Source organism: Nerophis ophidion, linkage group LG22 (genome assembly GCF_033978795.1).
Source record: "Nerophis ophidion isolate RoL-2023_Sa linkage group LG22, RoL_Noph_v1.0, whole genome shotgun sequence".
In the NCBI taxonomy this organism is placed as follows: Eukaryota; Metazoa; Chordata; class Actinopteri; order Syngnathiformes; family Syngnathidae; genus Nerophis; species Nerophis ophidion.
The window spans coordinates 21,276,302-21,303,337 of record NC_084632.1 but is presented as its reverse complement, the minus strand read 5'-3'; the positions used below and the strand labels follow the sequence as shown (position 1 = coordinate 21,303,337).

Genomic DNA, 27,036 nt, shown 5'->3' with positions numbered 1-27,036 from the left:
TTTTTTTCAGCCAATTAAACAAGCCACTCCAGGTCCCCGCATCTAATTACTAAGATACATCTTCAGCATAACAAGACTAATATGACACAATCAATATATCCATATGGAGGTTAACTAGGCCAGTTAAGATTCTTTGTGGCTCAGTTTTCCTTTGTGTCAGTTCTACAAAAACCTTTTCATGTGAATCTCAGAGCGTCATTGGGAAAGAAGCCCCGGGAACAGAGGTGATAGTTTCATCTTTCTTTCTTTTTTCCGGAGATGCCACTAGTTTGATATTTAATTGATGAAGCGAGTTATTCCCTAAAAGTGTTTTTTTTTTGTTTTTTTTATCATGCAAGACAAGAAGAAGAATCCTTGTCCTCTTTCATGTGTGAACCCTGTTTTGCTCTTTTCTCTCCCTCTCTCATTGTGCAAGAATGAGCAGTTGTATATTGCCACTGGGCAAGTACTGCGAGATCAGCGAAGCAAGGAGCCGGTGAGTGAATGGCAGAAAAGGGAGGAGGAGGCAAGACATGTGAAAACTGCGGCTGCACTAACCGCATGGGAGCCACAGCTTTCCAATCTAGCCAAATAAGATGCGCTATCTTTAAAAACATAACAAAAACAAACTATCCGGGGCCTTGGTGTATATGCTTCTTCTTTTCTGGAAAACAATCAAACTTTGTGAATGATTAATGATTTTCCACATTGCCATGCACTTGCCATGAATATCAAAAGTTTTTTTTTTTGGTCTTTATGTTTAAAGCAAAGGCAATTGTGCTAAAAGAATCTGCTTGATGCTGATTCCGGTTAACCCACTTTCAATGTTTTCGTATAAACATATCTTAGAAAGAACTCTTGTAAGCACAGTTGAAAGACTGGATTGAATCATTGGCTTGTTATTTTCATAATGCTGTGGATTTGTAAAACCAATGGGAAAAAAACGGAGCACATGAAGAGAAAAGACAGATGCAGAAAATGAAAAAAATGAGCACGTATAAATTATGTTTGCAGTACAGTTAGTGTAGGTGTTTTTATTACATTTATGTTATTTGTTAGAGCAGGGGTCACCAACCTTTTTGAAACCAAGAGCTACTTCTTGGGTACTGATTAATGCGAAGGGCTACCAGTTTGATATACACTTAAATAAATTGCCAGAAATAGCCAATTTGCTCAATCTACCTTTAATAAATAAGTCTATATATATTAAAAAATGGGTATTTCTGTCTGTCATTCCGTCGTACATTTTTTTCCTTTTACGGAAGGTTTTTTGTAGAGAATAAATGATGAAAAAAACACTTAATTGAACGGTTTAAAAGAGGAGAAAACAGGAAAAAAATTTAAATGTTATTTTGAAACATAGTTTATCTTCAATTTCGACTCTTTAATGTTCAAAATTCAACCGAAAAAATGAAGAAAAAGGAGCCAATTTGAATCTTTTTGAAAAAATTTAAAGAATTTGTGGAACAACATTAGTAATTTTTCCTGATTAGGATTAATTTTAGAAGTTTGATTACATGTTTTAAATAGGTTAAAATCCAATCTGCACTTTGATAGAGTATATAACAAATTGAACCAAGCTATATTTCTAACAAAGACAAATCATTATTTCTTCTAGATTTTCCAGAACAAACATTTTTAAATTAATTCAAAAGACTTTTGAATAAGATTTAAATTTGATTCTACAGATTTTCTAGATTTGCCGGATAATTTTGTTTTAAATTTCAATCATAATAAGTTTGAAGAAATATTTCCCAAATATTTTTCGTCGAAAAAAGAGAAGCTAAAATGAAGAATAAAAATAAAATATATTTATTATTCTTTACAGTAAAAAAAAAATACTTGAACATTGATTTAAATTGGGCTTCACGGTGGCAGAGGGGTTAGTGCGTCTGCCTCACAATACGGAGTTCCTGCAGTCCTGGGTTCAAATCCAGGCTCGGGATCTTTCTGTGTGGAGTTTGCATGTTCTCCCCGTGAATGCGTGGGTTCCCTCCGGGTACTCCTGCTTCCTCCCACTTCCAAAGACATGCACCTGGGGATAGGTTGATTGGCAGCACTAAAAATTGGCCCTAGTGTTTGAATGTGAGTGTGAATGTTGTCTGTCTATCTGTGTTGGCCCTGCAATGAGGTAGCGACTTGTCCAGGGTGTACCCTGCCTTCCGCCCGATTGTAGCTGAGATAGGCGCCAGCCCCCCCCGCGACCCCGAAAGGGAATAAGCGGTAGAAAATAGATGGATGGATGGATTGATTTAAATTGTCAGGAAAGAAGAGGAAGGAATTTAAAAGGTAGTATTTTTTTCTCTAAAATTGTCTTTTTGAAAGTTATCAGAAGCAAAGTAAAGAAATAAATGAATTTATTTAAACAAGTGAAGACCAAATTCTATTTGGGTTTTGTCTCTCTTAGAATTAAAAATGTTGAGCAAAGCGAGACCAGCTAGCTGGGAAATAAATACAATTTAATAAATTGAGGCAGCTCACTGGTAAGTGCTGCTATTTTTAGAATTGGCCAGCGGGCTACTCATCTGGTCCTTACGGGCTACCGCGGGCACCACGTTGGTGACCCCTGTGTTAGAGAATATAAAAAAGCATGTCAGACAGAGTAGGGGTTATGAGGGATCATTTTGTCTTATTAACTCTCTTATAGTTGTATATCTTCCTAACTGCCTGTATCTTCTGCAGAGCCAGTTTGTGTTTTGCAAAACATTTTCTGAAATGTACAACTCTCACCAGCGGCGTACTGTCGCACCAAATTCTAGGCCCCCCATCCCACCCCAAACCCACAGTTGCCACCCAATACACACGCACTTGGTACGGTTCCATAACCTGACTCGCCAGAACCTTGTAGTTCGCTTAGCTTTCACACGAGGATCTGTGACTTCTCAATAGGAAATGTATTTCAGAAACAAAGCAATAATAAAAACAAAGCAGAAGGCTAATCCCCACAGAACACCACTTCCCTCCATCCTGCAGACGGATTTAAATGAAAGATGCGAGACTACTGGTCTGGGTAAGGAGTCAGTTGAATTAGAACAAGTTTTTTCTGCTTTGAGTGTTTCAGAGTTGGACATGTGTTTTACTGAGGTGGCTAACTATGATGCGTGCAGTTTATCAAAGCAACAAACAAACAATCGGAAAATCCCCGTTACAGAGGTGGCTAACCATGATGCGTGCAGTTTATCAAAGCAACAATCAAACAATCGGAAAATTCCTGTCGTATCAATTCCTAGATATGGTCGTAATTATACTGAATGCACTGAGCATAATAAACACAACATTATTAATATTGCTACTACGGATAATTTGATCAAAAATTCCCTGAAACAGCCCACTACCTATAATATAGTTTTTTTAAACATAAGATCATTGTCTCCCAAAACGTTATTAGTTAATGATATTATCAGAGACAACAATCTTAACGTCATCGGTCTCAGCGAAACCTGGCTTAAACCAAATGACTTTTTTGCGCTAAATGAGGCATGTCCTCCTAACTTTACACATGCGCATATTGCCCGTCCGCTTAAAAGGGGTGGGGGGGGGGGGTTGCACTAATATACAACGAAAACTTTAACCTTAGTCCTAACATAAATAATAAATATAAATCGTTTGAGGTGCTTACTATGAGGTCTGTCACAGCGGTGCCTCTACACCTGGCTGTTATCTACCGCCCCCCAGGGCCCTATTCGGACTTTATCAATGAATTCTCAAAGTTCGTTGCTGATCTAGTGACACACGCCGATAATATAATCATAATGGGGGACTTTAATATCCATATGAATACCCCATCGGACCCACCGTGCGTAGCGCTCCAGACTGTAATTGATAGCTGTGGTCTCACACAAATAATAAATGAACCCACGCATCGCAACGGTAATACGATAGACCTAGTGCTTGTCAGGGGTATCACCGTTTCCAAAGTTACGATACTCCCGTATACTAAAGTATTGTCCGATCATTACCTTATAAAATTCGAGGCTCAGACGCATGTTCGTCAAACTAATAATAATAATAACTGCTATAGCAGCCGCAACATTAATACAGCCACAACGACAACTCTTGCTGACCTACTGCCCTCGGTAATGGCACCATTCCCAAAGTATGTGGGCTCTATTGATAACCTCACTAACAACTTTAACGACGCCCTGCGCGAAACCATTGATAACATAGCACCGCTAAAGTTAAAAAAGGCTCCAAAAAAGCGCACCCCGTGGTTTACAGAAGAAACTAGAGCTCAGAAATTATTATGTAGAAAGCTGGAACGCAAATGGCGCACGACTAAACTTGAGGTGCACCATCAAGCATGGAGTGATGGTTTAATAACTTATAAACGCATGCTTACCTTAGCTAAAGCCAAATATTACTCAAATCTCATCCACCGTAATAAAAACGATCCTAAATTTTTGTTTAGTACGGTAGCATCGCTAACCCACCAAGGGATCCCTTCCAGTAGCTCAACCCACTCAGCTGATGACTTTATGCAATTCTTTAGTAAGAAAATTGAAGTCATTAGAAAGGAGATTAAAGACAATGCGTCACAGCTACAACGGGGTTCTATTATCACTGATACTATGGTATATACGGCGGATACTGCCCTCCAAAATAGTTTCTCTCGTTTTGAGGAAATAACATTAGAAGAATTGTTACAACGTGTAAATGGAATAAAACAGACATGTTTACTTGACCCTCTTCCTGGGAAACTGATCAAGGAGCTCTTTGTATTATTAGGTCCATCAGTGCTAAATATTATAAACTTATCACTCTCCTCGGGCACTGTTCTCCTAGCATTCAAAAAAGCGGTTATTCATCCTCTTCTTAAAAGACCTAACCTCGATCCTGACCTCATGGTAAACTACCGACCGGTGTCTCACCTTCCTTTTATTTCAAAAATCCTTGAAAAAATTGTTGCGGAGCAGTTAAATGAACACTTAGCGTCTAACAATCTATGTGAAACCTTTCAATCCGGTTTCAGGGCAAATCACTCCACGGAGACAGCCCTCGCAAAAATGACTAATGATCTATTGCTAACGATGGATTCTGATGCTTCATCTATGTTGCTGCTCCTCAATCTTAGCGCTGCTTTCGATACCGTCGATCATAATATTTTATTAGAACGTATCAAAACACGAATTGGTATGTCAGACTTAGCCCTGTCTTGGTTTAACTCTTATCTTACTGATAGGATGCAGTGCGTCTCCCATAACAGTGTGACCTCGGACTACGTTAAGGTAACGTGTGGAGTTCCCCAGGGTTCGGTCCTTGGCCCTGCACTCTTCAGCATCTACATGCTGCCGCTAGGTGACATCATACGCAAATACGGTATTAGCTTTCACTGTTATGCTGATGACACCCAACTCTACATGCCCCTAAAGCTGACCAACACGCCGGATTGTAGTCAGCTGGAGGCGTGTCTTAATGAAATTAAACAATGGATGTCCGCTAACTTTTTGCAACTCAACGCCAAAAAAACGGAAATGCTGATTATCGGTCCTGCTAGACACCGAACTCTATTTAATAATACAACTCTAACATTTGACAACCAAACAATTAAACAAGGCGACACGGTAAAGAATCTGGGTATTATCTTCGACCCAACTCTCTCCTTTGAGGCACACATTAAAAGCGTTACTAAAACGGCCTTCTTTCATCTCCGTAATATCGCTAAAATTCGCTCCATTCTGTCCACTAAAGACGCTGAGATCATTATCCATGCGTTTGTTACGTCTCGCCTCGACTTCTGTAACGTATTATTTTCGGGTCTCTCCATGTCTAGCATTAAAAGATTACAGTTGGTACAAAATGCGGCTGCTAGACTTTTGACAAGAACAAGAAAGTTTGATCACATTACGCCTGTACTGGCTCACCTGCACTGGCTTCCTGTGCACTTAAGATGTGACTTTAAGGTTTTACTACTTACGTATAAAATACTACACGGTCTAGCTCCATCCTATCTTGCCGATTGTATTGCACCATATGTCCCGGCAAGAAATCTGCGTTCAAAGGACTCCGGCTTGTTAGTGATTCCCAAAGCCCAAAAAAAGTCTGCGGGCTATAGAGCGTTTTCCGTTCGGGCTCCAGTACTCTGGAATGCCCTCCCGGTAACAGTTCGAGATGCCACCTCAGTAGAAGCATTTAAGTCTCACCTTAAAACTCATTTGTATCCTCTAGCCTTTAAATAGACTCCCTTTTTAGACCAGTTGATCTGCCGTTTCTTTCCTTTTTCTTCTATGTCCCACTCTCCCTTGAGTAGGGGGTCCGGTCCGATCCGGTGGCCATGTACTGCTTGCCTGTGTATCGGCTGGGGACATCTCTGCGATGCTGATCCGCCTCCGCTTGGGATGGTTTCCTGCTGGCTCCGCTGTGAACGGGACTCTCGCTGCTGTGTTGGATCCGCTTTGGACTGGACTCTCGCGACTGTGTTGGATCCATTGTGGATTGAACTTTCACAGTATCATGTTAGACCCGCTCGACATCCATTGCTTTCCTCCTCTCCAAGGTTCTCATAGTCATCATTGTCACCGACGTCCCACTGGGTCATTATTGTCACCGATGTCCCACTGGGTGTGAGTTTTCCTTGCGTGGGCCTACCGAGGATGTCGTGGTGGTTTGTGCAGCCCTTTGAGACACTAGTGATTTAGGGCTATATAAGTAAACATTGATTGATTGATTGAAGGCTGGGCCTTGTAAAAAAAATCATTGTATGTGATTGGATAAAGCATTAGTCCGCAGAGGTGAGTAGTAACGCGCTACATTTACTCCGTTACATCTACTTGAGTAACTTTTGGGATAAATTGTACTTCTAAGAGTAGTTTTTATGCAACATACTTTTACTTGAGTATATTTATAGAGAAGAAACGCTACTTTTACTCCGCTCCATTTATCTACATTCAGCTCACTACTCGCTACTTTTTTTTATCGGTCTGTTAATGCACCTTTGTTTGTTTTGATTTTGTCAGACACACATTCAAAGTAGGATCTACGCATGCCTGCATTTCACCAATCACATGCAGTCACTGGTGACGTTGGACCAATCAAACAGAGCCAGACGGTCACGTGACCGTCACACGTACAACCCGACTTAAACAAGTTGAAAAACTTATTGGGGTGTTACCGTTTAGTGGTCAATTGTACGGAATATGTACTGTACTGTGCAATCTACTAATAAAAGTTTCAATCAATCAATCAAAAGTGTAAAGGAAAAAAGACACTTTTTATTTCAGCCGTACTTCCCGTCAAAAGCCTAAGGACTGATCGCACAGTTCCTGTCTTCACAATAAAAGTGCCGCTCCATCGCGCCTGCGCTAACAAAATAAGAGTCTCCGAAAGCCAGCGCAAACAGAGACGAAGTTTGCCGCCAATGTATTTCTTGTAAAGTGTATAAAAACGAATATGGAAGCTGGACAAATAAGATGCCAAAAACCAACGACTTTCATGTAGTAATAGACAGAAAGGTGGAACTTTTTTTCTCCTCCATTTGAAAACGTGAACGTTATCAGCACTGTCTGATTCCAATCAATGCAAGTCATCAGAATCAGTTAATACACTACCTTATATTCTGGTCTTCATGAAAGATAGGAATCTATGTGTTAAACATGCATCTATATTCTTTAAAACAATTCCGCCTGGCAATCCTGATTGGTTCATTATTTTTTGCTATCTTGAAGGAGTTTGCATTGCGCTCGAGCCCAGATCCTTGTGTGGCACTCAGCGAACTACAAGGATCTGCTGAGAGTCAGTTTAGCGTTTACATGCACTAAAAAACTAAATATTGCATGGTCAAAACCAGCTTTTTAAAAAACATGTAAAAACCTCAATTAGGTTTTTGTCCTTTTTAAAAATTGGATGATAATACAATGTCAGTATATATCACAATAGACACATGATCGATATCAATATAAAATGCATTTGACAAAATATTCAATATATTTATATTTTTTGGTCAAAAGAAAGCAGAAATTTTGAAGCAAGATTCGTTTCATGAAGTCACTCGCGCTTTAGGAACACAACATAAAGGAAACAAAAAGTGTCACTGAGCAATAGGAAGGACACACTGACAGCCAATCAGTTAACAGTATTTACTGAGCAATGGGAGGGACACGCGTATCAACTACCGATCGTTACACCTTTCCTGTTGCTCGGCTCCCAGTCCCAGACCGTAATTAAGGAGCCCAGGGGAGATGTTCCCTTTAGAGATGCGCGGTTTGCGGTCTCATCTGCGGAGTCCGCGGATAGACCGCGGGTCGGACGGGTGACATGACAAAAAATAGATTTTAATTAGATCCGGGCGGGTGGCGGTTGAACCAGTCGGAAATATTTGTTATACGTGGTTCAGGGATCGGTATCCTTTACCATTCAAAGAGCCATTTAGAGCCCGTGTCAAAAAGCGAAGAAGACAATAGGAGACGTAAACATTCTCTAGAATGACTGCCGGCAGTCACCCAGTAAATAAGTATTAGGGCGTGCTATGAAGGCATTGGCTTTGTCACCTTCTACAGCATGTACGATCTGCTTGTCAGTCCAGCAACATTTAGTCTGTCAGACACACGCACACGACTGCAAGGCATACTGGGTGACACAGAGTACACTAATGGTTGTGATATAAACAATTTTAACACTCTTAGTAATATGCGCCACGCTGTGAAGCCACACCAAACAAGAATGACAAACACATTTCGGGAGAACATCCTAAACGCGACACAACAAATACCCAGAATCCTTTGCATCCATGACAATTCCTGACTATTTTATACACCCCGCTAGCAGTGGCGGGGGGTGTAAAATATATATTCAGGAATTGTCACGGATGCAAAGGATTCTGGGTATTTGTTGTGTTGCATTTATGTTGTGTTACTGTGAGGATGTTCTCCCGAAATGTGTTTGTCATTCTTGTTTGGCTTCACAGTGTGGCGCATATTAGTAAGAGTGTTAAAATTGTTTTTATCACAACCATCAGTGTACTCTGTATCACCCAGTATGCCTTTCAATCTTGTACATGTGATTACGGAAGCTGCATACAACATCTTGTCGGACCAACAATCGGTATGTACATGTTGTTGAAGGTGTCAAAGGCAATAGCTTCACAGCACACCCTTATTCTTGTCATCAGGATGAACACCATTGGATATCCGCAATAACGTTAGCGGCTCCCATTGTCTTCTTTACTCTGTGAAACGGGTTTAAATAGCTCTTTGAGTGGTAAAGGTGGCCGACCTCTGATGTATTTCAACGGGCGGGCGGCGGGCAGTTGCGGTTCTGATAAAATGTTGGTTCAGGTGGACGGTGGGTGGATGACGACTTTGGTGATGCGGTTGCGGATCATATAATTGCCTATCAGTGCATCTCTAGTTCCCTTCAACGGGGACGTATTTGTCTGTGGTAAAACCCTTCACTTTACCCGGATCGGAATGATGAGGCCGCCCACTCCTGACAATTTTGTCGCTTTATTCTTATTTCTGGAGGACACGACTGGACACATTTGCCAGTCGCCACTACTGTTGAACGCTGCCACTCTCTCTTTTCTCACTTACCCAACAGTACACACTGCCGTTCTTAAAGGAGCACACACTTACCCAACAGCACACACACACACATATGCTACGCTCATAACACTAGTGTGGTTGCACCGTCTCTCTGTCTTGCTGGGGATTCACTGCATGGCGTAAAAAGAGAACCCGTTATATATTGATATTATCAACACAATAACATAAACTTGTCTTTAGTTTTGTTGGTTTTAATGCGGCAACATCCTGACCCTTCCAATGTGTCGGTTTGATTAGTTGCTTCCCAAACTACTGTGTAGCGTTCAATAGCTTACACACGACAGCTGTGTAGTGTCTCGAATCTGCAACTTCCTTCAAATCTACTTTATTTATTTTGTTACATTCTCCGCATTCTGGCTACCAGACACCCTCTCCATGAAAAATAGCACCATTGGTACGTTGAACATCGTTTTACTGTATTTATTAGCAGGCCTAAATAAGTCATAAAATGTATCAATAACTATTGATATCGATCAATATAAAACCTGTCATTATGTACTTGAATATGGTTATAAATATGCCAAGATTCCCTTTAATTCAGTTTAAAAATAGAGATGATCTGATACACATAGGATTATCATCACTGGATAATATATTCATGATGTCACATGGTGTTGGTGATGAACCCCAAGATGCAGAGATGACAGGCTTGGAAAATGAAAACATGGTTTTAATGTTCAAAAAATAAGGCAAGGAAAACACAAACCACAAACCAGCAAAAAGGCACAGGAGTCGGGATCCAGGGAATATCGCTCAGCCTCCAAAAAACAGGCAGTCCACAGCAAACAATACTCCAGCACTCACTGGAGGGCAAGGCAGGTTTAAATAATGTCTCTGATTAGTGCTCAGGCAGCAGGTGAACACTAATCATAGGCAGGTGGAAATAATAAGTAACCATGGTAACTAAACAAACAAGGGTGCACAAAAAACAGGAAACGGAGTCTTAGATTGAAAATAAAAAACATAATACACACCACCGATCATGACAGAACCCAGATGTCCAAAGCAAACAAAAACAATATCAATAGTCATGGGAGGGCGGGAGGGGCACTTGGCGGTGGGTCGCCAGACCAAGTGTCCCCGCAACCAGCGAGGGAGAGTGAGGTGGCGGCGACGTGTAGAATGCCGCCACACCTGACGAGGCGGACGTCCAGGGAACGGCCAAATCCGTGATCGACGAGGAGGTGTGGAAGCTGCGCGCGTCGTCCTCGTTGCAGGCGGTGAAGTTTGGCATGGCGGGGCTTGGCTTGGTGGGGCTTGGCGGCGTGGAGCTGCTACTGGCGGTGCTTGGCGGCGTGGAGCTGCTACTGGCAGCGTTTGGCGGCGCTGGAGCTTGGCGTGGTGCTGGTGCTTGCCGTGGACTTGGTGCAAGTCGTGGATTTGGACTTGGTTGCTAGCCTTGGGCTTGGACTTGGTGCTAGCCGTGGACTTGGACTTGGTGCTAGCCTTGGACTTGGACTTGGTGCAGGTGGTCCTGCTGGGGGTTGCGGCTTGGCAGGCCGAAAGACTGGTGGTGGTGACCGGGCCGGAGGTTGCTGCTTGGTTGGGTGCAGCTGAGTCACCCCACCAAAACAGCTCCCGGCCCTAGCCCCCCCCTCAAGGGACGGATCCAAGCCGTCCCCAAAGAGGACCACAGACGACAGGGATGGGTGGGAGGGAGCTTGAAAGGAGTCAAAACATCTCCTCCATTCGGCCATCGTTGCCAGCATTCCTTCAAGCCTCTCCGTTATAGATATCTCTGGGGGGTTTGTATTTGGCTGAAGTATTCTGTCACATGGTGTTGGTGACGAACCCTAAGATGCAGAGATGACAGGTTTGGAAAGTGAAAACATGATTTTAATGTTCAAAAAATAAGGCAAGGAAAACACAAACCAGAAACCAGCAAACAGGTACAGGAGTCGGGATCCAGGGAATATCTCTGAGCTTCCAAAAAACAGGCAGTCCACAGCAAACAGCAAACAATACTCCAGCAATCACTAGAGGGCAAGGCAGGTTTAAATAATGTATCTGATTAGTGCTCAGGCAGCAGGTGAGCGGGGGAACACTAATCATAAGCAGGTGGAAATAATAAGTAACCCATCCATCCATCATCCTCCGCTCATTCGAGGTCGGGTCACGGGGGCAGCAGCCTAAGCAGGGAAGCCCAGACTTCCCTCTCCCCAGCCACTTCGTCTAGCTCTTCCCGGGGGATCCCGAGGCGTTCCCAGGCCAGCCGGGAGACATAGTCTTCCCAATGTGTCCTGGGTCTTCCCCGTGGCCTCCTACCGGTTGGACGTGCCCTGAGCACCTCCCTAGGGAGGCGTTCGGGTGGCATCCTGACCAGATGCCCGAGCCACCTCATCTGGCTCCTCTCGATGTGGGGGAGCAGCGGCTTTACTTTGAGTTCCTCCCGGATGGCAGAGCTTCTCACCCTATCTCTAAGGGAGAACCCCGCCACCCGGCGGAGGAAACTCATTTCGGCCGCTTGTACCCGTGATCTTATCCTTTCGATCATGACCCAAAGCTCATGACCGTAGGTAAGGATGGGAATGTAGATCAACCGGTAAATTGAGAGCATTGCCTTCCGGCTCAGCTCCTTCTTCACCCCAACGGATCGATACAACGTCCGCCTTACTGAAGACGCCGCACCGATCCGCCTGTCGATCTCACAATCCACTCTTCCCCCACTCGTGAACAAGACTCCTAGGTACTTGAACTCCTCCACTTGGGGCAGGGTCTCCTCCCCAACCCGGAAATGGCACACCACCCTTTTCTGGGCGAGAATAATAATAATAATAATAAGTAACCATGGTAACTAAAACAAACAAGGGTGCACAAAAAACAGGAACCGAAGGAGTCTTAGATTGAAAATAAAAAACATAATACAGACCACCGATCATGACACATGATAATACATTATTATTATCATCATTATTATTATTATTATTATTATTATTATTATTATTATTATTATTATATTATTATTAGTGTTAAGTCTCCCCCGTCTTTAAAACCTATTGATGCCTTTGTTTCTAAGTTTAATCGAGAGTCTTTGAATACACAAATTTAAGCGCAATGAGACGCAAAAGTGAAACCTTTACAAAGCTTTCTCCTATACTGCCACAGATAGATTTATTATAGTCTTCTGTCACATCATACTTGTTCCAAAATGTTGGTGCTTTGTGTGAATGCTTAAAGGTGAGCTTTGATGACGTTATTAACATTTGTATTGAGTAAAGCGTTTGATGTTAGTTCGCCGCTATCCTGTTGGAACAAACTATTTTGCATTTTTGATAGGGAGTTAGTGTAGGTCGTTAGACATTCTTAATTTGATTCAAGCAACTTTATTATTGAACCTCTACAGCTATGTTTATTTTATATAAACATTTATGATGTTTCTTATAACTTGCCTATTTGATTTAAGTGAAAAAAAATCTTCAAACTTTACAACTACAAAAGCCCATGGTGTGTCCAGTGATTGGGGCCCCGGTAGAACATCTTCTTTTACCCCCCATGCAGAGACACACTTGGCTCTTACAAAAGAAATGCATCCATCCATTTTTAGCCCTTGTCCCTTTCCGAGTCGCAGGGGGTCTCTCTCAGCTGTAGTTGATCAAAAACAAATGTCCACTGTAAAGGACTTTGGTTCCTTGGGAGATATGGTAAATGCGTTATACTTGTATTGTGCTTTTCTACTTTCAAGGAACTCAAAGCGCTTAGACACTATTTCCACGTTCACCCATTCACACACAAACATTCACACACTGATGGCGGGAGCTGCCATGCAAGGTTAACCATGACCCATCAGGAGCAAGGGTGAAGTGGCTTGCTCAAGGACACAATGGACAGGGTGAGGTCAGGAGAGGTGGGAATCGAACCAGGAACCCTCAGTTTGCCGGCACGGCAACTCTCCCAACAATGCCACGCCATCCGCAGATATACAATAGATTGTGTCAACTAATGATGCTGGACGATAATTGGAACATGCCAATGCACTTGCAGTGATATGCGCTAAATCTGTTCAAATTGAAATAGATAAATCAAATTATCATTACATTTTATACTAAATATGCAAAAAACAATATTCCATCCCATCATTAATAATAGATAGTATGTGCTCCAGCTGAAATTATGTATTTTGTCCTAAATAGGGACAAAAAAAGAATTCCAAATTAGCCTTTGGATTTATGCAGCGTTTTTGTGTTTATTTGTGTTGCATCCTCGCCTGATACAGCAATAATGACCCTCCCCCTTGGGAATATGGCCATTTGAACAATGGGATGATAATTGTTTCTTCAGTTTTCAACCAAAATACGGAAACAGGAGAGAGGGGAATGTTTTATACAGTTAATTTTACAGCACATTACAGTAACTACAAAGTGGGTAGTTATATGCAGATTTACGTAGTCTGCGACTGTATGCTGATATATTATTTAGCAGCATGTTGCTATCCTTTCTACAGTCGACAGGGAACTATGGCAAAACTGTACATATAACATGCATACAAACAGAATTCAGATTAAACATTCCAAAAGATGTTCCTTTTTGGATGATGTCTGTAGTTCATTCAGCATTGTGGTAAAATACCTAAAAAATCAGATCATTTTCAACTAGAGTAAGTATAGAACAACCGTATCCATCCATCCATTTTCTCATAACATGAAAGGGATAAGATGGATGGATGTTATTCAAATTTGTCGCTATTTTATTAGCTTTTCTGCTGGAGTGTCTTTTGCAGTCTCGCTGTACGTCTCACTGTATTTCTAATAAGAGGTGTGTTTTTCTCTTTCTCCGTTGGGATTCTTTTGGTGATTATTTTCTTAAATTGCTGCTATGTTTGCTAAAATAAACATATTCTTCTTTGTTTTTTTTTATATACAAAGTAGTCCTTTACTGTCATCCAATGTATTTGATATGAAAGTGTGGTGAAATGTGCAGATTATAATTGAAAGTACATCTTTTTATACTTGTTAGTATATAAAATACAGAAAAAATTAAGACATACACTGGGGCTGTGACTCTTTGGGCACACCATAATTTAATTATTAAGGGTAACAATTCTACAGTATACTTTTTAATTATATTGGGTGCCAGTTCTTTGATTAACTACATTCCTCCATGAAATGGGTAGTAACAGCTCTGATAAGTTTCTATATTGGTTAAAAGAAAACTGGTTTAGTTTAATAAAGTCAAATACAGATAAGGCAACAAGATAAGTATCCCACACGGTAGTAAATCTGTACAGCAGGTATAGGGATCTACATCAACAATATAATTTCCCTGAGTGTCTGGACGGGACAGATAAAAAAAAAAAAAAATATATATATATATATATTTTCTTTAATCAAATAAAATTAATTACAAGTAAGAATTGCAATCCATTCGAAAATCGATTTTTTTTACGCCCATGACATACACGCACTCTTGTCGAGTTTTGGTGTAAGTCGGAAGCCTGCTCAGTGGCCTTGTGGTAAGAATTTCCGCCCTGAGATCGGTAGGTCGTGAGTTCAAACCCCGGCCGAGTCATACCAAAGACTATAAAAATGGGACCCATTACCTCTCTGCTTGGCACTGAGCATCAAGGGTTGGAATTGGGGGTTAAATCACCAAAATGATTCCCGAGCGCAGCCACCGCTGCTGCTCACTTCTCCCCTCACCTCCAAGGGGGTAGAACAAGAGGATGGGTCAAATGCAGAGGCTAATTTCACCACTTCGAGTGTGTGTGACTATCAGTGGTACTTTAACTTTATACCTGAATTAACACCAAACTCATTGCACACAGAACACATGCAGGACATACAAAATGTGGATTTCCGGGAAATATTGGACACCAATAAGTCTGACAATATTAGGAAACATCTCAGATAAAAAAAATATTTTAAAGACGCTGCATTGAGGCAAGGATTACCCATATTATGCTGTAGGTGGGTTAGGGTGAGCAGATCTACCTGTACTCTGCTGTAAACAGCCTGTTGTAAACATGGTGACGTTCTTGTGGAGCTTATTCACTATTTCAGAAGAAGGCTGTGTGCGTACTACAAACCCCGTTTTCATATGAGTTGGGAAATTGTGTTAGATGTAAATATAAACGGAATACAATGATTTGCAAATCATTTTCAACCCATATTCAGTTGAATATGCTACAAAGACAACATATTTGATGTTAAAACTGATAAACATTTTATTTTTTGCAAATAATCATTAACTTTAGAATTTGATGCCAGCAACACGTGACAAAGAAGTTAGGAAAGGTGGCAATAAATACTGATAAAGTGGAGGAATGCTCATCAAACACTTATTTGGAACATCCCACAGGTGTGCAGGCTAATTGGGAACAGGTGGGTGCCATGGTTGGGTATAAAAGCAGCTTCCCTGAAATGCTAAGTAATTCACAAACAAGGATGGGGCGAGGGTCACCAATGTGTAAGCAAATTGTCGAACAGTTTTAGAACAGCATTTCTCAACGAGCTATTGCAAGGAATTTAGGGATTTTACCATCTACGGTCCGTAAAATCAGGTTCAGAGAATCTGGAAAAATCACTGCACGTAAGCGATGATATTACGGACCTTTGATAACTCAGGCGGTACTGCATCAAAAACCGACATCAGTGTCTAAAGGATGTCACCACATGGGCTCAGGAACACTTCATGAAACCGCTGTCAGTAACTACAGTTAGTAACTACATCTGTAAGTGCAAGTTAAAACTCTACTATGCAAAGCGAAAGCCAAATTATCAACAACACCCAGGAACGCCGCTGGCTTCGCTGGGCCCAAGCTCATCTACATTAAGATGGACTGATGCAAAGTGGAAAAGTGTTCTGTGTTCTGACAAGTCCACATTTCAAATTATATTTGGAAACTGCGGACGTGGTGTCCTCCGGAAAAAAGAGGAAACTAACCATCTGGATTGTTATTGGCGCAAAGTTCAAAAGCCAGCATCTGTGATGGTATGGGAGTGTATTAGTATCCAAGGCATGGGTAACTTAAACATCTGTGAAGGCAACATTAATGCTGAATGGTCCATACAGGTTTTGGTTATGTTGTCATCCAAGCAATGTTATCATTGACGCCCCTGCTTATTTCAGCAAAACAATGCCAACCCACGTGATACAACAGCGTGGCTTCGTAGTTAAAGAGTGCGGGTACTTTCCTGGCCTGCCTGCAGTCCAGACATGTGTCCCATCGGAAATGTGTGACACATTATGAAGCGTAAAATACGACAACGGAGACCCCGGACTGTTGAACGACTGAAGCTCTACATAAAACAAAAATGGGAAAGAATTCCACTTTCAAAGCTTCAACAATTAGTTTCCTCAGTTCCCAAACATTTATTGAGTGTTGTTAAAAAAAAAAGGTGATGAAACACAGTGGTGAACATGCCCTCTCCCAACTACTTTGGCACGTGTTGCAGCCATGAAATTCTAAGTTAATTATTATTTGCAAAAAAAAAAAAGTTAGAGTTTGAACATTAAATATCTTGTCTTTATAGTGCATTCAATTGAATATGGGTTGAAAAGGATTTGCAAATCATTGTATTCCGTTTATATTTACATCTAACACAATTTCCCAACTCATATGGAAACGGGGTTTGTAAATACAAACAGGGGGAAATAAACCCATTGCGCTATAACACATTAAACCTGATCAGGCACCTGAAAAGCCAGTTTCACTACGGCGGTCTTTAGAAAGCGTTTGACGACGCCTGAGCTGCTTAAGAAGCCGCCCCAAAGCCAGGTGCAAAGAAGGGCTGCAGTCAAACTACAGTAAAAATATTAGATGGTTAACCGTATTGGTCTTGAAAGCATGTATCGTATCAGACAAAAGATTAAATGCATAAAAACAACAACATACTATCTCTGTGGTTGGCTTGCAGATTGGATCGGGTGTTGGCAGGGAAGGAGAGCCAGCCTTTCTGGGATATATATTGACACCACTATCCTTATTTTTCGCTGTTTATTTCTTGAAAGCAGACACTTTCACTTGTTCAAGGATGTTTTTTTTAATGGTGATGGTCGCAGCATTTGCATGGCTTTAAACAACCATGCAGCCAGTGTTGCTTAGTGTTTCTACACTTTTTTTTGCCTAATTTCACTTGACTTTTCAATTAAACGTTATTTTTCTTTAAAACATTGCTATCAGAAGACTATGACTCAGGCTTTAGAGCAGGGGTCTCAAACACGCGGCCCGCGGGCCAATTGCGGCCCGTGAGACGTTGTTTTGCGGCCTTCACCTTGATAAGAAAATTTAATGTTGGTACGGCCCGCGAGTTTGATATGATGAATGGCGCTTTGCAACGTAATACTACCTCGATTTTTCCGGGAGACTACAAATTTTTAGTGCCCCCCCCAGGAATGGTCATTCTCCCAAATTTCACCCAAAGAACAATATCAAGGGGGCACCGTGGAGAGGCACTGCCTTTAACATCCTCTACAACCTGTACAAAGATGATGTATTTGACATATGTAGACGCATTTGGCGACTGCAAGATATACTTGATCAACAGCCATACAGGTCACATTGAGGGTGGCCATATAAACAACACTGAGACCGTTACAAATATGTGCCACACTGTGTTTTGAGTTTTTTCCGTATTGGCCCTCTGAATAGGGGTCGTCACTCAGCATGAAAGGAATTACTTGCTGTGCAGTTTTTTGTTTGTTTTATTTGGTACTGCAACAGCAGCAGTAGCAGTTGCAGCAGCAGTAGTAGCAATAGCAGCAGCAATAGCAGCAGTAGCAATAGCAGCAGCAATAGCAATAGCAGCAGCAGTAGGTAATAACCAGTTGGGTATGCTGGTGACGAAGCACGCTGTATTTTTACCAAACGAACAATGACACCATTTTTAAAAGCTACCTAAGTAGTCACCTGACAGTGGTAGCCACGGCCATCTTAAAATTACCAAGCAAGCCCGCCATAAATACATATAACAAATACACGTAGTAAATCCAACACTGTGAATCGACACCAAACAAGAATGACACACATTTTGGGAGACCATCCTCACCGTAAGACAACATAAACACAACAGAACAAATACCCAATATCCAATGCAGCCCTAACTCTTCCGGGCCCTAACAATACAGTTACAAAGTGGACGTTAAAGGCAGTGCCGTCACGACATGGCCTTAAAATTGTTGTCCGGACGAAAACCCGCAGAATGTCTACCCCAGGAAATTGTAGGTAGGGGCACTGATATCCGGGTGTTTCCCGAAAAGGTCGCGAGTGTTGGCAAGTATATTGCTAGGGCGGGAAAGTAATTCAAAGAAGGTGAATTCATTAAAAAGTGCATGTTAGATTTTTGTAAAGAAATCTTTGCTTGGGGCCCAGCCTCACCCAGTTTCTGCATCCAGTGGCCCCCAGGTAAATTGAGTTTGAGACCCCTGCTTTAGAGGAATAAAGAAGTAAAAAAAAAAAAAAGAAAAACAACAACAAAAATTCTTCCTCTGCGTAGTTGTATGTATTCTTCTTCTTTCTTTTTGTATAATATAAATCATTTGTGGGAGTGCGTCGTAACCACCAAATGTCGTTGCAAGGAACGTCATAACACAAAGACCCTATGTAAAAAAACATAATTTTTTGGTGTCAATTCAAACATTGAATGTAGTCTTGTTTTATTTACCCCAGAGTCCACAAACAACATTCAACAAAGACAACTCAACAACTTCATTACATATATTTTTTGTTGCGCTCAATCCTTCAGGACATATTTGCTGAAAGTGAATGGAAAAAAATCAATATTTTCAAATACATTACAACATTTTTACTTAAAAAAAAAAATAATATTTGAAAGTCCAATTGGAAAATCTATGACCGGTTTAAGGGGCAATCCTGCAACAGATGGCCGGGTAGTGAGCATGTGTGTTTGTTTTGGTGGTGTGCCTACCTGTCTCCAGACACAACTCTTCTCCGGCCCCTTTGATCGGAACACCAAAACTACCCTGCTCTCCCAAAGTGAGACAGGCAGCTCTGTGATCCTCTAAACAACCTGTGTTTGTGTGTGCGTGCATTGATACACACACAACACACACACACACACACACACAAGTGCTGCTCCTCCACAAGCCTTTCTAATGCTTAAATAAAGACTCCGTTTTGCACCAGAGACATCACCCCAGTCTGTGTCTATTGGGAGATGAGTTTCTATTGAGCTTTCTCTGTTCTGCAGGCCCGATAGAAGCAGTGCCGCAGTTCAGACACCAGCTCAGCAATTCATATAGACAGAGCTGAAGATGAGCCATAAATCATAGAACAAAGTCAACCCCCACCTTCCCTTTTCCCTCATTTTCTTCCATCTGAGTGGTGTGCTTCACTTGTGACCTTCCTTTTCTTTCTCCTGCATGTTTGTGTTTTTTTTTTTTGCAGCACTCCTACTTCATCGCCCCGGATATCAATGGACTGCCAACCATCCCAGAGAGTGTAAGTATTTGTGGAAAACCAGACATAGAGAAATAAAGTGATGCTTCTACTCTGGAAAAATCTCTGTCTCTAATCGTATTTAACCAGATACACTTGTCATCCTTTGAAATTATTGCATCATGCGCTTGTTTCAGTTTTGTCTCCCGGTGCTGGTGCATTTTCATGTGCAAGTTCAGTGACTCGCACGGGTATTAGATACTACAGATTTAACACGCCTTTTTCTTTGTCGATGTTTGTTCGTGAACTAGGGTTCAAGTCAGTCCTCTGCTTACATATGTTTGATTATGTATTTGTACTCTTTAACTTTTACAATTACATAGTAGGCGTAGGGTTGTAGCCCAGGTACAGTACGTCTCTGCACAGCATACGCACTGACACTGTCTGAAGTCTTGACATTTTTTTCTGGTGTACAAGGACAGTTTGTTATGTACTTCACCTGCATATATCCCTCCCTTTCTGCCTATTTCCAGAGAAACCTGACAGAATACTTTGTGGCTGTGGATGTCAACAACATGCTCCAGCTCTATGCCAGTATGCTGCACGAGCGGCGTGTCATCATTACCTCAAGCAAGCTGAGCACTGTGAGTCCATTGTCTGGTATCAGCCAAACAAAAATGTAGCTTTTAAAGGCATTGTGCGGCATTGTGTCTATTACTTTTTGTTACATGGTTCTTACAGTACTGAATGTTTATTTTTATTTTTTTAATACAATTTCACTTAATAAGGAGTGCAGTATTTTATCTGCAAATACTGAAATCTAAGTAAGAATTAATATCTCAAATAAGGGTGATATTTGCTTATTTTCTGTCTGATAAGATAATTCTTCTCAATAAGCGGATTTTATGTTTGAGTGTTTTACTTGTTTTAAAGGTTTTGGTCTTAAATCATCTCAGTAAGATATTACAGTTTGTTGTTGATATTTTATGACCAACATTGAGTAAAACATGCATGAAACTAGAATATCAACTGTTGCAAAGCTGTTTCATCAACACTCACAAGTAAAACAATATTTTTTAAAGTAATAATTTCTTACTTATTGTTTATTGTTCTTCGGTCAATGGTCAACAAAGCAAACAAACAGTTGTACATTCATTGATTGAAAATAAAAAGTTGTACATTCATAGATTGAGAATAAAAAATGTTGCAGACCGAAAGGGTTTGGGCTGAAGTTAAACACTTATTGCGCCTAACCCTATAAACAATTTCCAGTACAAAATAAACTTCCGAAAATTATAAAATGTCCTTTGCACAACTTACTATAAATACACATTATAAACAACATTATAAACAACATGAACATAGTTCAATTTTATAAACAGTACAGGCATGTAAAATATCCCTGCGTACATATTAAACCTTTGCACTAATTATATATACAATATATACAAACAATTGTACTTCTATTATTATTTATATCTCATGTTTAGTTTTTCATTAACATTAATCATAGTATTAACTACAATGTTGATTCAAGAGTGATATATTTTTTCAAGACATTGGTCTTAAAATGTTTTTTAAATGTGTGAATGGAACTGGAACATTTTAAGGAATCATCCAAGTTGTTCCACAGTTGAACTCCTCTAACAGAAACACATCTACTTTTTAAGCTTGTTCTTATTTTTGCTTTCTGAAAGAAAGCGGAATCTCTGAGGTCATAGGGATTCTCTTTGTGTTTAAATCTCACTTGTAAACACCCAGGCAGCATGTGGTTATGAGCTTTGAAAGCCACAATAGTAGTATTGAGGTCAACAAGATCATGCAGTTTTAATGTTTTTGATTTAATGAACAGAGCATTGGTATGGACATGATAATTCACATAATTTACTTAAATACTTAAGGCATGAAAAAAAAAATTATGATGTCGGGCGCATATTATTATGTCAAGATAATGGCACTAGCATTTACTTAATTTAAGAATATTTTTCAACATATTGAGCAAAAAGGTCTCTTTTTTTTTAACCATGAAAAGTGCAATTGTTATTAGTGAGAATATACTTTTTTAAAGGTATTTTGGGGTTCATTGAGGTTAGCTAATTGCACTTGTTTTGGAAAGTCTTGACAAGCCAAATTTTCTTGTTCTCTTGGCAGATAATTTTGATTAGTTAAAAAAAAATACCCCTCATTTTTGTATTTTTTTTCTTGTTTTTGAACACTGACGTTTTGCAGTGCTCACAGCAAGTCCTGGTTGGGATGAAGGTTAGAATATTGCTTTCATGGCATCTCTCTGGGTAATCTAGTTTCCTCCTACACTGTTGTAAAAATCTCAAGTTAATTGAAAGCACAGAAATGAACTGTAGGTGTTAATTAGGGCTGTCTTCAAAGATTCAAAGCTTCTGATATTAAACCTCCCTAACCCCTCTTTGGGAGGAAGGTGAGTTAATGGGGACCTACAATGCAAAAGCAAATGTTCTTACCTATTGCTACCTGTTTTTGTGTATTTGGAATCTGCATAGGTTGTGAAAATTGGAAATCAAACCATAGAGGCATGGCGGTAATATTTACAAAACAGTCTTGCCTTCCTTCACACTTTCTCCCAACAAGCCGTTTAGAATTTACTCCATTAATGACGTTTTTCCTTAGTTGGATGTCAGTGGATATCTCCATATATTGTTGAAATGCACCTAAAATGCTTTGCGCGGGTTTGCCATCCTCCACGCTGTAGAGAATAAGCTTTTTTTTTTTTGCTATCCTCTTGTTGTGGGGCAGACTTGCTCGTACATGTAATGCGAGGCAAGGCAAGTCGATTTATAGATCACAATTCATATACACAGCAATTCAAAGTGCTTAACATAAAAATAAAAATAATGATAATTCAAAATAAAGTCATAAAACAATCATTAAAAAATAAAAAAATCAAAGAGTGTCAATTAAAAAAGCATTCAGTGTCATATGCAGAACAGTTGTCAGCATTTTCCGTTTTTTCGACTGTTTTCCGTACCTTGGAGACATTATGCCTCATTGGTGTGTTGTCGGAGGGTGTAACAACACTAACAGCGACGGATTCAAGTTGCACCACTGGCCCAAAGATGCGAAAGTGGCAAAAAATTGGACGCACATTTTACTGACGACAGCTATGCTATGATGGCAAGAGTTTGTGGATATCTTGCAACACTCAAAGCAGATGCATTTCCAACGATTAAGTCAAAGAAATCACAAAGGTGAGTTTTGTTGATGTTATGAGTTATGTGCTAATCAGACATATTTGGTCACGGCATGACTGCAAGCTAATCATTGCTAACATTCTATTTAGGCTAGCTGTATTGCATCATTATGCCTCATTTGTAGCTATATTTGCATCCAGCCTTTCCCTCCACGCACATTTAATGCCAAACAAACACTTTCCAATCAACGGATTCAAGTTGCACCAGTGGTCAAAAGATGCAATCGTTGGTTAGAAGGCGATCACCGAATTCGTCCTCGTTGCCGCTGTCTGTCGTGATATGGCTCCATAGCTTCAGTTTCTTCTTCAATTTCGTTTTCGCTATCTGCCTCCACACTCCTACCATCCGTTTCAATACATGCGTAATCTGTTGAATCACTTACGGCGCTGAAATCCGAGTCTGAATCAGAGCTACTACGCTATACCTTTCTGTGCTATCCGCCATATTTGGTTTTGTTGGCTTCACGCATTGACGTCACAGGACATTAGACGGGTTGCTATAACGACGGTTAAAATCAGGCACTTTGAAGTCGTTTTTCGGGATATTGCGTGATGGGTAAAATTTTGAGAAAAACTTTGAAAAATAAAATAAGCCCCTGGGAACTGATTTTTATTGGTTTTAACCCTTCTGAAATTGTGGTAATGTTCCCCTTTAAAAAAAAAACAATAATGCCAATTTTTGTCCGCTTTATTTAGAAATACATCGAAATAAACTTTTGTACCGGTACCAAATATTGGTATCGGGACAACCCTACAGCAGACTGACTCACTATGGAAGCGCTAAAAACTAATACATGAATGACGGGGAGAAGATGATGTCGAAGGGGAGCCATGTTAACAAGACCGCCCACAAAACGGTGCATCCTATAAGAGACACTCAAAAATAAGTTTTAAAACGCTCTGTAAAACACAATCCATGCAAAATTTTGACCAAAGAACCACCAATACATGTTATGTCGACCACAAGGAAGTGTTTAAAAATTATATTAGATTATTAGATATCAATATTACATATTAGATATTAAATTGTATTATATTAGGGATGGCGTGGCGCAGTGGGAAAAGTGGCCGTGCGCAACCCAAGGGTCCCTGGTTCAATCCCCACCTAGTACCAACCTCGTCACATCCGTTGTGTCCTGAGCAAGACACTTCACACTTGCTCCTGATGGGTGCTTGTTAGCGCCTTGCATGGCAGCTCCCTCCATCAGTGTGTGAATGTGTGTGTGAATGGGTAAATGTGGAAGTAGTGTCAAAGCGCTTTGAGTACCTTGGAGATAGAAAAGCGCTATACAAGTACAACCCATTTATTTATTTATTTATATTACCCTATTAATCATTTGCTGAGGCCCCTTGCGCACAGCAAGTTTTTTGGATGGATAGATTAATTGCGTTCATCATGTCGTTAAATATTAGTGGTCACAAATGAGTGATCGCTTCTTTTGGTTGCTGCTTCCTGGTGTTTTGATTGATTGCTTGAAACTTTTATTAGTGGATTGCACAGTATAGTACAAATTCCGTATAATTGTCCACTAAATGGTAACACCCAAATAAGTTTTTCAACTTGTTTAAGTCGGGGTCCACATTAATCAATTCATGGTAATGTGACGTCACATCTTCAAAAACAGCTGTCTTGTTTTGGTCTCCCACATCTCTCAATGTATGAAGTATATTTCAAAAATTACAAGAATATGTTTCTGATAGTGTTGGAAGCATGCTGTTGGCCCGGTTGGAACTGGACACTGCGCGGGCCAGAACGCGCTGCCTAGCCCTAGAAGTGTTCCTTTTGCGAAGGTAATGATCCTTCCGCTGGTTGACTTACGGAAACTTTGTTACGACTTTTACTTCCTCTATTTCGTCAAGTTTACTGCTGTGCCAGAGCGAGAACCCCACAAACCAGTTTAGCCTTTTTTTTTTTAGTTTAAAAAAGTGTTTTGTTTTGTTCACTTTAATGGAAGACTGTATTAATTTTGTGAATATTCATGTATTTTAGTGCCTTATCTGTTTATTTCTCTTAAAAAACACCATCGATTTAACAGATCGTTGATTATGGAAACATTTTTGATTAGGTGACAGGTGAGATAGACTACGGCAGTGGTTCTCAACTTTTTTTCAGTGATGTACCCCCTGGGAACATGTTTTTAATTCAAGTAGCCCCTAATCAAAGCAAATAATTTTTGGTTGAAAAAAAAGAGATAAAGAAGTAAAATACAGCACTATGTCATCAGTTTCTGATTTATTAAATTGTATAACAGTGCAAAATATTGCTCATTTGTAGTGGTCTTTATTGAACTTTTTGGAAAAAAAGATATAAAAATAACTAAAAACTTTTTGAATAATAAACAAGTGATTCAATCTACACATAGAAGTAATCATCAACTTAAAGTGCCCTCTTTGGGGATTGTAATAGAGATCCATCTGGATTCATGAACTTCATTCTATACATTTCTTCACAAAAAAATAAATCTTTAACATCAATATTTATGGAACATGTCCACAAAAAATCTAGCTGTCAACACTGAATATTGCATTGTTGCATTTCTTTTTCACAGTTTATGAACTTACATTCACATTTTGTTGAAGTATTATTCAATAAATATATTTAAAAAGGATTTCTGAATTGTTGCTATTTTTAGAATATTTTTGAAAAATCTCACGTACACCTTGGCATATGTTCAAGTACCCCAGGGGTACGCGTACCCCCATTTCAGAACCACTGGACTACGGCACCCCCCGCTACACCAAGAGGGACAAGCGGTAGAAAATACATGGATAGATGGATGGAGATTTGACTATGAAAATTCCCAAAGACAGCCCGAGTATAAATGTGATCGTATGCCTTATTTGTCAGTCCTGTGATTAACTGGTTATCAGTCCAGGATTTAGCCACCTCTCAGCTGGGATAGGCTTCAGTTTCCTTGAACAGGATAAGGACTGTAGAATTGGGATACAGAATGTACAGATGAATGGATGGATGGAGCATCTCCAACGAGTGCTATGTAACATTCATTCCCTTCTTCAACAGTGGATTTGGCAAGCAGCCCTAGTGTCAGCATTTTTGGTTTCTGTTCCAAGGTCAAATCCAGATTTAGCTACTATTTTACCACTAAAAATACCGCAACATGTAACTGGAGAGACCCAAGTGTAATTCTCTTGACTACCATAGAGATATATGAAGGGGGAATGAGTAAGCAAACCCTCCTCACCTTTATTCATGGCTGAACAATAAAAGCAATAGAAAAGCAAGTCAGCAGGTCTACATCCTGTGGACCGTTTGCATTCAATGGGTCTACCAATCTATTATGTAGCCTTTTTTTTAGCGTTGTGGATCACTGTATTGCTGGATGGTGATCGGTGATGAGGAAAAGACATAATAATTAGTGCCCAAGACAGCATGTGTAACATTTCAAATCACATTTGCTTGGGGCTTTGCACATTATTCAATCCATTTTCAGAAACACATGATGAAAATTGCAATCTTGGAGATCATCACAGGTCATGGCCATGGCTAAAGGGTTATGGAGCTGGATTGGCAGCCGAGAAAGCAGCAGAACATTGATTTACGAACTTAATTGGTTCTTGAAAGGAGTTGGTAAATAAAAAAAACTTGTATAATGAAGCAATTTTCTTCATAAGAAACAATATAAACATGAATAATGTATTCTAGCCTGGATGAAAGTCCATATTTTAGTAAAAGGTTGTGCACTTTGAGCACACTATAAATCGCTATACAGTCCAGTAGGTTGTGAGTTCAAACCCCGGACTATAAAAATAGGATCCATTATGTCTCTGCTTGGCACTCAGCATCAAGGGATGGAATTGGGGGTTAAATCACCAAAAATGATTCCCGGACGCGGCCACCACTGCTGCCCACTGCTTCCCTCACCTCCCAGGGGGTGATCAAGGGTGATGGGTCAAGTGTAGAGAATGATTTCGCCACACTTAGTGTGTGTCTGACAATCATTGGT

At 40.3% G+C, this 27,036-nt stretch overlaps 1 protein-coding gene across 2 annotated transcripts in view; it reads left to right on the top strand.

Moving 5' to 3' along the window:
• Positions 1-27,036, top strand: part of dennd1b (DENN/MADD domain containing 1B) — a 421,036-nt gene that overhangs the window by 221,845 nt on the left and 172,155 nt on the right. Inside the window, exons 9-11 of one of the 2 annotated variants that reach the window (XM_061883480.1) lie at positions 416-475; positions 19,858-19,911; positions 20,382-20,492. In XM_061883480.1, coding sequence (XP_061739464.1) covers positions 416-475; positions 19,858-19,911; positions 20,382-20,492 — 225 coding nt within the window. The remainder of the gene's footprint in view (positions 1-415; positions 476-19,857; positions 19,912-20,381; positions 20,493-27,036) is intronic. The other variant, XM_061883482.1, reaches the window with a different exon arrangement.